Below are 12,083 nucleotides of genomic sequence, written 5' to 3'. Positions count from 1 at the left end.
AAAACACTCCTTAAAACTTACTTCTGTGACCCAGTTTTTTGGTCACCTGTCCGAATGTCTCCTTATATGGCTCGGTGTCAAATTTTGTTGGATAATTGCTCCTGTGAAGCACCTTGAGATGCGTTACTGTGTTAAAGGCGCTATATAAATGCGGTTGTTGGGTGATCAGCCGGCGAGCTTCACGCCTGGTGAGGGTTCCATTTCTAATTACTTGGCAGGCCTGCCTGAACCTTTCTGATGTGTCTCCCTTGTTTCCCAGTCGGAGCTGTACAATCACATGGCCTCGATTTTCCAGCAGGGGCTGGATCACACCCTCTCGCTCATCCAGATCGTCCGCCAGCAGTTCGAGCAACATTCTTCATACGAGGAGAGGGAGGAGGAGCAGGTAAGGAAGCCAAGGTCCCGGGGGAGCCAAACGAGGGAGGGTCCAGGGGTCGTGGGGTCGTGGCCACATCCTGCACGTCGGCCGTTGAACACGAGCTCCCCCCAATTGTCGCTCAGACTGGGCCTGTATCCCTCGAGTGTAGAAGATTGAGGACGATCTGATCGAGGGGTTTACGATGATTACAGGATTCGATCGGGTGGATCGAGAGAAACTGTTCCCTCTGGTGGGGGGAAGTCCAGAACAAGGGGCAGGACCTTAAAATTAGAGCCCGGCCGTTCAGGGAGCACTTCTTCACACACAGGGTGCTGGGAATCTGGAACACTCTTCCCCCAAACACTGAGGTGCTGGGGGGCAATTCAAATTGTCAAAATGGAGATCGATGGATTATGGTTGGTATGGGTATTAAGGGTTACAGAACAGATGCAGGTAGATGGAATTAATATACAGATTAGCCATGATCAAATTGACTGGAGGAATAGGCTCAAGGGGCTGAATGGTCTCCTCCCATTTCTAAAAGTGCTAAAAGCAGTTTCTGGGCAGCTGGCGACGAGTGTATGTTTAAACATAATCCACGTGCAGAAATGCTGCCGCCTGGCGGTACTCAGTGCTGATGCTCTGCTCTCTCACCAGGTGGAATACCTTTGGAATACCTTTCAACAGGACTGTAATGCAGCCACAGAATTTACCAGGATTCAGCGGGAAAATGTCATCAACACCTTGGAGCACAGCTTCAAAGTCCTCACTGCAGAAGTGCGGACAATGAATTCCATCATCACCTCCGGCCCCTACCTAGACCCTTCCCAGAACAGAGCCACCATCATCCAGCAGATACAGGAACTGAAAACAAGGTTCTTGTCAGTGGCAACATCTCTGCGGGAGCTCAGCGAGTCCAGGAACACGATCAAAGGTAGGGGACGCCCGTCCTCTGGGATTGTAGGGATCGTAAACCCCCATGTCTGGGATTGTAGGGATCGTAAACCCCCGTGTCTGGGATTGTAGAGTCGCAGGCGCCGGTGTCTGGGATTGTAGAGAGGCTGACGCCTGTGTCTGGGATTGTAGAGAGGCTGACGCCTGTGTCTGGGATTGTAGAGAGGCTGACGCCTGTGTCTGGGATTGTAGAGAGGCAGACGCCGGTGTCTGGGATTGTAGAGAGGCAGACACCGGTGTCTGGGATTGTAGAGAGGCAGACGCCTGTGTCTGGGATTGTAGAGAGGCAGACACCGGTGTCTGGGATTGTAGAGAGGCAGACGCCGGTGTCTGGGATTGTAGAGAGGCAGACGCCTGTGTCTGGGATTGTAGAGAGGCAGATGCCTGTGTCTGGGATTGTAGAGAGGCAGACGCCTGTGTCTGGGATTGTAGAGAGGCAGACGCCTGTGTCTGGGATTGTAGAGACGCAGACGCCTGTGTCTGGGATTGTAGAGAGGCAGACGCCTGTGTCTGGGATTGTAGAGAGGCAGACGCCGGTGTCTGGGATTGTAGAGAGGCAGACGCCGGTGTCTGGGATTGTTGAAACGCAGACGCCTGTGTCTGGGATTGTGGAGAGCCAGGCGCCGGTGTCTGGGATTGTAGAGAGGCAGACGCCTGTGTCTGGGATTGTAGAGAGGCAGACGCCTGTGTCTGGGATTGTAGAGAGGCAGACGCCTGTGTCTGGGATTGTAGAGACGCAGAATTCTGTGTCTGGGATTGTAGAGACGCAGACGCCTGTGTCTGGGGTTGTAGAGACGCAGACGCCGGTGTCTGGGATTGTAGAGAAGCAGAATTCTGTGTCTGGGATTGTAGAGAGGCAGACGCCGGTGTCTGGGATTGTAGAGAGGCAGACGACTGTGTCTGGGATTGTAGAGAGGCAGACGCCTGTGTCTGGGATTGTAGAGATGCAGACGCCGGTGTCTGGGATTGTAGAGAGGCAGACGCTGGTGTCTGGGATTGTAGAGAGGCAGACGCCTGTGTCTGGGATGGTAGAGAGGCAGACGCCTGTGTCTGGGATTGTAGAGAGGCAGACGCTGGTGTCTGGGATTGTAGAGAGGCAGACCCCGATGTCTGGGATTGTAGAGAGGCAGACGCTGGTGTCTGGGATTGTAGAGAGGCAGATGCCGGTGTCTGGGATTGTAGAGAGGCAGACGCCTGTGTCTGGGATTGTAGAGAGGCAGATGCCGGTGTCTGGGATTGTAGAGAGGCAGACGCTGGTGTCTGGGATTGTAGAGAGGCAGACGCTGGTGTCTGGGATTGTAGAGAGGCAGACCCCGGTGTCTGGGATTGTAGAGAGGCAGACGCCTGTGTCTGGGATTGTAGAGAGGCAGACGCCTGTGTCTGGGATTGTGGAGAGCCAGGCGCCGGTGTCTGGGATTGTAGAGAGGCAGACGCCGGTGTCTGGGATTGTAGAGAGGCAGACGCCGGTGTCTGGGATTGTAGAGAGGCAGACGCCTGTGTCTGGGATTGTAGAGAGGCAGACGCCTGTGTCTGGGATTGTAGAGACGCAGAATTCTGTGTCTGGGATTGTAGAGACGCAGACGCCTGTGTCTGGGATTGTAGAGACGCAGACGCCGGTGTCTGGGATTGTAGAGAAGCAGACGCCGGTGTCTGGGCTTGTAGAGAGGCAGACGCCGGTGTCTGGGCTTGTAGAGAGGCAGACGCCGGTGTCTGGGATTGTAGAGAGGCAGACGACTGTGTCTGGGATTGTAGAGAGGCAGACGCCTGTGTCTGGGATTGTAGAGATGCAGACGCCGGTGTCTGGGATTGTAGAGAGGCAGACGCTGGTGTCTGGGATTGTAGAGAGGCAGACGCCTGTGTCTGGGATGGTAGAGAGGCAGACGCCTGTGTCTGGGATTGTAGAGAGGCAGACGCTGGTGTCTGGGATTGTAGAGAGGCAGACCCCGATGTCTGGGATTGTAGAGAGGCAGACGCTGGTGTCTGGGATTGTAGAGAGGCAGACGCTGGTGTCTGGGATTGTAGAGAGGCAGACGCTGGTGTCTGGGATTGTAGAGAGGCAGATGCCGGTGTCTGGGATTGTAGAGAGGCAGACGCCTGTGTCTGGGATTGTAGAGAGGCAGATGCCGGTGTCTGGGATTGTAGAGAGGCAGACGCTGGTGTCTGGGATTGTAGAGAGGCAGACGCTGGTGTCTGGGATTGTAGAGAGGCAGACCCCGGTGTCTGGGATTGTAGAGAGGCAGACGCCTGTGTCTGGGATTGTAGAGAGGCAGACGCCTGTGTCTGGGATTGTGGAGAGCCAGGCGCCGGTGTCTGGGATTGTAGAGAGGCAGACGCCGGTGTCTGGGATTGTAGAGAGGCAGACGCCGGTGTCTGGGATTGTAGAGAGGCAGACGCCTGTGTCTGGGATTGTAGAGAGGCAGACGCCTGTGTCTGGGATTGTAGAGACGCAGAATTCTGTGTCTGGGATTGTAGAGACGCAGACGCCTGTGTCTGGGATTGTAGAGACGCAGACGCCGGTGTCTGGGATTGTAGAGAAGCAGACGCCGGTGTCTGGGCTTGTAGAGAGGCAGACGCCGGTGTCTGGGCTTGTAGAGAGGCAGACGCCGGTGTCTGGGCTTGTAGAGAGGCAGACGCCGGTGTCTGGGATTGTAGAGAGGCAGACGCCTGTGTCTGGGATTGTAGAGACACAGACGCCGGTGTCTGGGATTGTAGAGAGGCAGACGCCTGTGTCTGGGATTGTTGAGACGCAGACGCCTGTGTCTGGGATTGTAGAGAGGCAGACGCCTGTGTCTGGGATTGTTGAGACGCAGACGCCTGTGTCTGGGATTGTAGAGAGGCAGACGCCTGTGTCTGGGATTGTAGAGACGCAGACCCCGGTGTCTGGGATTGTAGAGACGCAGACGCCGGTGTCTGGGATTGTAGAGAGGCAGACGCCTGTGTCTGGGAATGTAGAAAGGCAGACGCCTGTGTCTGGGATTGTGGAGACGCAGACGCCTGTGTCTGGTATTGTAGAGACGCAGACGCCTGTGTCTGGGATTGTAGAGATGCAGACACCTGTGTCTGGGATTGTAGGGACGCAGACGCCTGTGTCTGGGATTGTAGAGACGCAGACGCCTGTGTCTGGGATTGTGGAGAGGCAGGCGCCGGTGTCTGGGATTGTCGAGAGGCGGACGCCTGTGTCTGGGATTGTAGAGAGGCGGACGCCTGTGTCTGGGATTGTAGAGAGGCAGACGCCTGTGTCTGGGATTGTAGAGAGGCGGACGCCTGTGTCTGGGATTGTAGAGAGGCAGACGCCTGTGTCTGGGATTGTAGAGACGCAGACGCCTGTGTCTGGGATTGTAGAGAGGCAGACGCCTGTGTCTGGGATTGTAGAGACGCAGACGCCGGTGTCTGAGATTGTAGAGATGCAGACGCCTGTGTCTGGGATGGTAGAGACGCAGACGCCTGTGTCTGGGATGGTAGAGACGCAGACGCCTGTGTCTGGGATGGTAGAGACGCGGACGCCTGTGTCTGGGATGGTAGAGACGCGGACGCCGGTGTCTGGGATTGTAGAGACGCAGACGCCCGTGTCTGGGATTGTAGAGAGGCAGATGCCTGTGTCTGGGATTGTAGAGAGGCAGACGCCTGTGTCTTCTTCACCGCCTGCTGTACCTGCATGCCAAACTTCAATGACTGATGTACCATGACACCCAGGTCTCGTTGCACCTCCCCCTTTCCTAATCTGTCACCATTCAAATAATATTTTGTCTTCCTGTTTTTGTCACCAAAGTGGATAACCTCACATTTATCCACATTATACTGCATCTGCCATGCATTTGTCCATTCACTGAACCTGTCCAAATCACCCTGCAGCCTCTTAGCATCCTCCTCACAGCTCACACCACCACCCAGCTTAGTGTCATCTGCAAACTTGGAGACATTACATTCAATTCCTTGGTCTAAATCATTGATGTATATTGTAAATAGCTGGGGTCCCAGCACTGAGCCCTGCGGTACCCCATTAGTCACTGCCTGCCATTCTGCCATTGCTGTTTATTCCGACTCTCTGCTTCCTGTCTGCCAACCAGTTCTCTATCCACGTCAATACATGACCCCCAATACCATGTGCTTTAATTTTGCACACTAATCTCTTGTGTGGGACTTTGTCAAAAGCCTTTTGAAAGTCCAAATACACCACATCCACTGGTTCTCCCTTGTCCACTCTATTAGTTACATCCTCAAAAAATTCTAGAAGATTTGTCAAGCATGATTTGCCTTTCATAAATCCATGCTGACTGGGACCGATCCTGTCACTGCTTTCCAAATGCGCTGCTATTTCATCTTTAATAATTGATTCTAACATTTTCCCCACCACTGTTGTCAGGCTAACCGATCTATACTTCCGTGTTTTCTCTCTGCCTCCTTTTTTAAAAAGTGGGGTTACATTAGCTACCCTCCAATCCAGAGGAACTGATCCAGAGTCAATAGACTGTTGGAAAATGATCACCAATGCATCTACTATTTCTAGGGCCACTGCCTTAAGTACTCTGGGATGCAGACTATCAGGCCCTGGGAAATTATCGATCTTCAATCCCATCAATTTCCCGAACACAATTTCCTGATTTCCTTCCGTTCGTCCTTTTCACTAGACCCTCGGTCCCCTAGTATTTCCGGAAGGTTATTTGTGCCATCAACCGTGAAGACAGAGCTAAAGTATTTGTTCAATTGGTCTGCCATTTCTTTGTTCCCCATTCTGTTTCTGATTCTGACTGCAAGGGATCTACGTTGGTCTTCACTAATCTTTTTCTCTTCACATATCTATAGAAGCTTTTGCAGTCAGTTTTTATGTTCCCGGCAAGCTTCCTCTCATACTCTATTTTCCCCCTCCTAATTAAACCCTTTGTCCTCCTCTGCTGAATTCTAAATTTCTCCCAGTCCTCAGGTTTGCTGCTTTTTCTGGCCAATTTATATGCCTCTTCCTTGGATTTAACACTATCCCTAATTTCCCTTGTTAGCCACGGTTGAGCCACCTTCCCCGTTTTATTTTTACACCTGACAGGGATGTACAATTGTTGTAGTTCATCCATGTGATCTTTAAATGTCTGCCATTGCCTATCCACCGTCAACCCTTTAAGTATCAGTTGCCAGTCTATCCGAGCCAATTCACGCCTCAAACCATCGAAGACGCAAACGCTGGTGTCTGGGATTGTAGAGTCGCAGGCGCCTGTGTGGAGGATTGTAGAGGTCGCGAGCGTTCGTGTGAATGGATTTCTGTGCGGCCCCCATCACTAAGAAGGCCTCCTTTCTCCTCTGTAACATCGCCCATCACTCCTCCTGCCGCCTCAGCTCATCCGCTGCTGAAACCCTGATTGCTGCTGTTGTTACCTCGAGACCTGTATTCTAACACGCCCCTGGCCTGCCTCCCACCTTGTGCTGTGTGGGAGATGGGGCAAGTGCTGGGGCAGAGACCTGAGGCATGTGTCCTTCGCTAACTCCACCTCCTCGTGTGCTGCTCTCTCTGTAGGCAAACCCGCCAACCTGGCTTTTTTGACACTGGCAGAAACAAATATCAATTCCCGGTGGGAGGTGTGGAACCTCTATTATTCGGCGTTGGAGGAAATCAAGGAATGGAAGACGACACCATTCTCCCAGGTAAGGCACCTGCCATCTACCCGGCCAATGGGGGAGGTTTCACGCACCAGTGCTGCCCCAGAGGTGGCATCGCAGGACACGGGAATCTCAAAGACCCCCTCACAACTCCCGATGCTCACTGTGTGCACTCAGCAGCCCTGAAGCCCTTGATCTTTGCTGCGCAACTGTCCATGGACAATGGCTGTGTGGGATCCTCGCTGGAATGGCTGATCACCTTGTGCAACTCTCCACTCCTCTCCCCAAGCTCAAACTCAGACAGGCATTTTTGTTAACCAAAGGTATTAAGGGATATGGGACCAAGGCAGACAAAAGAATTAGGTCACAGATCAGCCATGATTTCATTGAAAGGCTAACGGGCACGAGGGGCTGAATGGCTGCTCCTGACCCTGTGCAGCTGCCACTCTGATAACGCAGAGTCCAACCTGCACTTACCCAACATCCAATACATCACCTTTACCTGCTGTACCTGCCCTGGGAGTGTTTGATGGGACAGTGTAGAGGGAGCTTTACTCTGTATCTAACCCCCTGTACCTGCCCTGGGAGTGTTTGATGGGACAGTGTAGAGGGAGCTTTACTCTGTATCTAACCCCTTGTACCTGCCCTGGGAGTGTTTGATGGGACAGTGTCGAGGGAGCTTTACTCTGTATCTAACCCCCTGTAACTGCCCCGGGAGTGTTTGATGGGACAGTGTAGAGGGAGCTTTACTCTGTATCTAACCCCTTGTACCTGCCCTGGGAGTGTTTGATGAGACAGTGTAGAGGGAGCTTTACTCTGTATCTAACCCCGTGCTGTACCTGCCCTGGGAGTGTTTGATGGGACAGTGTAGAGGGAGCTTTACTCTGTATCTAACCCCATGCTGTACCTGCCCTGGGAGTGTTTGATGGGACAGTGTAGAGGGAGCTTTACTCTGTATCTAACCCCCTGTACCTGCCCTGGGAGTGTTTGATGGGACAGTGTAGAGGGAGAATGATTAGCGAGTGGAATGGCGATGGGATGTGGGTGAGAGCGGAGAGTTGGCAGGGATTGTGTACTTTGATGGTTCGGGGAGTTGCGTTGCCCACACTCAGACCCTGTGTTACACCCTCAGTTCGATGTGAAGCTGGTGGTGGAAGTGGTGGACGAGTGGCTGTCGAGAGTGGGGCACCTGAAAGAATCTCTCCCGGCTGACGATCCGATTGTGGCCGCCACCGAACAGCTGGTGTTGGAGTTTCAACGCTGCCTGCTGCCCCTGGTGGATCTTCGCCATCCCGAGATGCAGCAGAGGCACTGGAAGGCCATCTTCACTGGTACGGTCCCCGGGCACTGCCCGTCGCTGGGGTATGGTCCCCGGGCACTGCCTCAATGTGGTACGCTCCCCGGGCACTGCCTTCAATGGGGTACGCTCGCCCGCCGGGCACTGCTCCTCGCTGGGGTACGGTCCCCGGGCACTGCCCCTCGCTGGGGTATGGTCCCCGGGCACTGCCCGTCGCTGGGGTACGGTCCCCAGGCACTGCCTGTTGCTGGGGTACGGTCCCCGGGCACTACCCGTTGCTGAGGTACGCTCCCGGGCACTGCCCGTTGCTGGGGTATGCTCCCGGGCACTGCCCGTTGCTGGGGTATGCTCCCAGGCACTGCCCGTCACTGGGGTACGGTCCCCGGGCACTGCCCCTCGCTGGGGTACAGTCACCCCCTGGGCACTGCCGCTCGCTGGGGGATGATCCCCCTCCCCCGGTCACTGCCCGTCGCTCGGGTATGCTCCATGGGCACTGCCCGTTGCTGGGGTACACTCCCCGGTCACTGCCCGTTGCTGGGTACACTCCCCGGACACTGCCCCTCGCTGAGGTACACTCCCCAGACACTGCCCCTCGCTGGGGTACACTCCCCGGGCACTGCCCGTCGGTCAGGTACGCTCCCCGGGCACTGCCCGTCGCTGGGGTACACTCCCCGGGCACTGCCCGTCGCTGGGGTACACTCCCCGGGCACTGCCCGTCGCTGGGGTACACTCCCCAGGCACTGCTCCTCGCTGGGGTACACTCCCCGGAGACTGCCCTCAATGGGGTACGGTCCCCCCCTCCCAGGCACTGCCTCTCACTGGGGTACAGAAACATAGAAATATAGAAAATAGGTGCAGAAGAAGGCCATTCAACCCTTCGAGCCTGCACCGCCATTCAATGAGTTCATGGCTGAACATGCAACTTCAGTACCCCATTCCTGTTTTCTTTCCATACCCCTTGATCCCTTTAGCCATAAAGGGCCATATCTAACTCCCTCTTGAATATATCCAATGAACTAGCATCAACAACTCTCTGCGGTCGGGAATTCCACAGGTTAACAACTCTCTGAGTGAAGAAGTTTCTCCTCATCTCAGTCCTAAATGGCCTACCCCTTATCCTTCGACTGTGTCCCCTGGTTCTGGACTTCTCCAACATCGGGAACATTCTTCCTGCATCTAACCTGTCCAGTCCAGTCAGAATTTTATATGTTTCTATGAGATCCCATCCTTCTAAACTCCAGTGAATACAGGCCCAGTCGATCCAGTCTCTCCTCATATGTCAGTCCTGCCATCCCGGGAATCAGTCTGGTGAACCTTCGCTGCACTTCCTCAATAGCAAGAACGTCCTTCCTCAGATTAGGAGACCAAAACTGAACACAATATTCCAGTTGAGGCCTCACTAAGGCCCTGTACAACTGCAATAAGACCTCCCTGTTCCTATACTCAAATCCCCTCGCTATGAAGGCCAACATACCATTTGCCTTCTTCACCGCCTGCTGTACCTGCATGCCAACTTTCAATGACTGATGAACCATGACACCCAGGTCTCGTTGCACCTCCCCTTTTCCTAATCTTCCACCATTCAGATAATATTCTGCCTTCGTGTTTTTGCCCCCAAAGTGGATAACCTCAAATTTATCCACATTATACTGCATCTGCCATGCATTTTCCCACTCACCGAACCTGTCCAAGTCAACCTGCAGTCTCTTCGTATCCTCCTCACAGCTCACACCGCCACCCAGTTTAGTGTCGTCTGCAAACCTGGAGACATTACACTCATTTCCTTCATCCAAATCATTAATGTATATTGTAAATAGCTGGGGTCCCAGCACTGAGCCCTGTGGCACCCCACTAGTCACTGCCAGCTATTCTGAAAATGATCTGTTTATCCCAACTCTCTGTTTCCTGTCTGCCAACCAGTCTATCCACATCAGTATATTACCCCTAAAGAGTGGGAGAGCTATAGTGATAGCGGACTCTATTGCAAGGGGAATAGATAGGAGTTTCTGCGGCCGCAACCGAGACTCCAGGATGGTATGTTGCCTCCCTGGTGCAAGAGTCAAGGATGTCTCGGAGCGGCTGCAGAGCATTCTGGAGAGGGAGGGTGAACAGCCAGTTGTCGTGGTACATGTAGGTACCAACGATATAGGTAAGAAGCGGGAAGAGGTCCTACAAGCTAAATTTAGGGAGCAAGGAGTTAAATTAAAAAGTAGGACCTCAAAGGTCGTAATCTCTGGATTGCTACCAGTGCCACGTGCTAATCAGAGTAGAGGGAGCAGGATAGTTAGAATAAATACGTGGCTTGAGCAGTGGTGCAAGAGGGAGGGATTCAAATTCCTGGGACATTGGAACCAGTTCTGGGGGAAGTGGGACCTGTACAAAAGGGACGGTCTGCACTTGGGCAGGACTGGAACTGATGTCCGGGGGGTAACATTTGCTAATGCAGTTCAGGAATGTTTAAACTAATATGGCAGGGGGATGGGAACCTATGCAGCGAGATAGGGCGAAGTAATATGGAGTCAGAAACAGATGGTAGAAAGGTAAAAAGCAATAGTGGAAGGCCGAGTAAACAAAGGCAAGAAACAAAAAGGGCCACACTACATGATAATTCTAAAAGGTCAAAGGGTGTTAAAAAAACAAGCCTGAAGGCTTTGTGTCTTAATGCAAGGAGTATCCGTAATAAGGTGGATGAATTAACTGTGCAAATAGATGTTAACAAATATGATGTGATTGGGATTACGGAGACGTGGCTCCAGGATGATCAGGGCTGGGAACTCAACATCCAGGGGTATTCAACATTCAGGAAGGATAGAATAAAAGGAAAAGGAGGTGGGGTAGCATTGCTGGTTAAAGAGGAGATTAATGCAATAGTTAGGAAGGACATTAGCTTGGATGATGTGGAATCTATATGGGTAGAGCTGCAGAACACCAAAGGGCAAAAAATGTTCGTGGAGTTGTGTACAGACCTCCAAACAGTAGTAGTGATGTTGGGGAGGGCATCAAACATGAAATTAGGGGTGCATGCAATAAAGGTGCAGCAGTTATAATGGGTGACTTTAATATGCACATAGATTGGGTTAACCAAACTGGAAGCAATACGGCGGAGGAGGATTTCCTGGAGTGCATAAGGGATGGTTTTCTAGACCAATATGTCGAGGAATCAACTAGGGGGGAGGCCATCTTAGACTGGGTGTTCTGTAATGAGAGAGGATTAATTAGCAATCTCGTTGTGCGAGGCCCCTTGGGGAAGAGTGACCATAATATGGTGGAATTCTGCATTAGGATGGAGAATGAAACAGTTAATTCAGAGACCATGGTCCAGAACTTAAAGAAGGGTAACTTTGTAGGTATGAGGCGTGAATTGGCTAGGATAGATTGGCGAATGATACTTAAGGGGTTGACTGTGGATGGGCAATGGCAGACATTTAGAGACCGCGTGGATGAACTACAACAAATGTACAACCCTGTCTGGCGTAAAAATAAAAAAGGGAAGGTGGCTCAACCGTGGCTATCAAGGGAAATCAGGGATAGGATTAAAGCCAAGGAAGTGGCATACAAATTGGCCAGAAATAGCAGCGAACCTGGGGACTGGGAGAAATTTAGAACTCAGCAGAGGAGGACAAAAGGTTTGATTAGGGTAGGGAAAATGGAGTACGAGAAGAAGCTTGCAGGGAACATTAAGATGGACTGCAAAAGTTTCTACAGATGTGTAAAGAGAAAAAGGTTAGTAAAGACAAACGTAGGTCCCCTGCAGTCAGAATCAGGGGAAGTCATAACGGGGAACAAAGAAATGGCAGACCAATTGAACAAGAACTTTGGTTCGGTATTCACTAAGGAGGACACAAACAACCTTCCAGATATAAAAGGGGTCAGAGGGTCTAGTAAAGA

The 12,083-nt window shown here is 52.4% G+C and overlaps 1 protein-coding gene across 1 annotated transcript in view; it reads left to right on the top strand.

The window, feature by feature from the left end:
• LOC139274681 (dynein heavy chain domain-containing protein 1) overlaps positions 1–12,083 on the top strand; it is a 454,628-nt gene that overhangs the window by 252,728 nt on the left and 189,817 nt on the right. The window contains exons 13-16 of the mRNA XM_070891360.1: positions 260–385; positions 1,016–1,292; positions 6,816–6,943; positions 8,031–8,229. Of these exons, the coding sequence (XP_070747461.1) occupies positions 260–385; positions 1,016–1,292; positions 6,816–6,943; positions 8,031–8,229 (730 nt within the window). The remainder of the gene's footprint in view (positions 1–259; positions 386–1,015; positions 1,293–6,815; positions 6,944–8,030; positions 8,230–12,083) is intronic.

This window comes from Pristiophorus japonicus, chromosome 10 (genome assembly GCF_044704955.1).
Source record: "Pristiophorus japonicus isolate sPriJap1 chromosome 10, sPriJap1.hap1, whole genome shotgun sequence".
NCBI lineage: Eukaryota > Metazoa > Chordata > Chondrichthyes > Pristiophoridae > Pristiophorus > Pristiophorus japonicus.
This window is presented reverse-complemented; position numbering and strand designations above follow the sequence as displayed.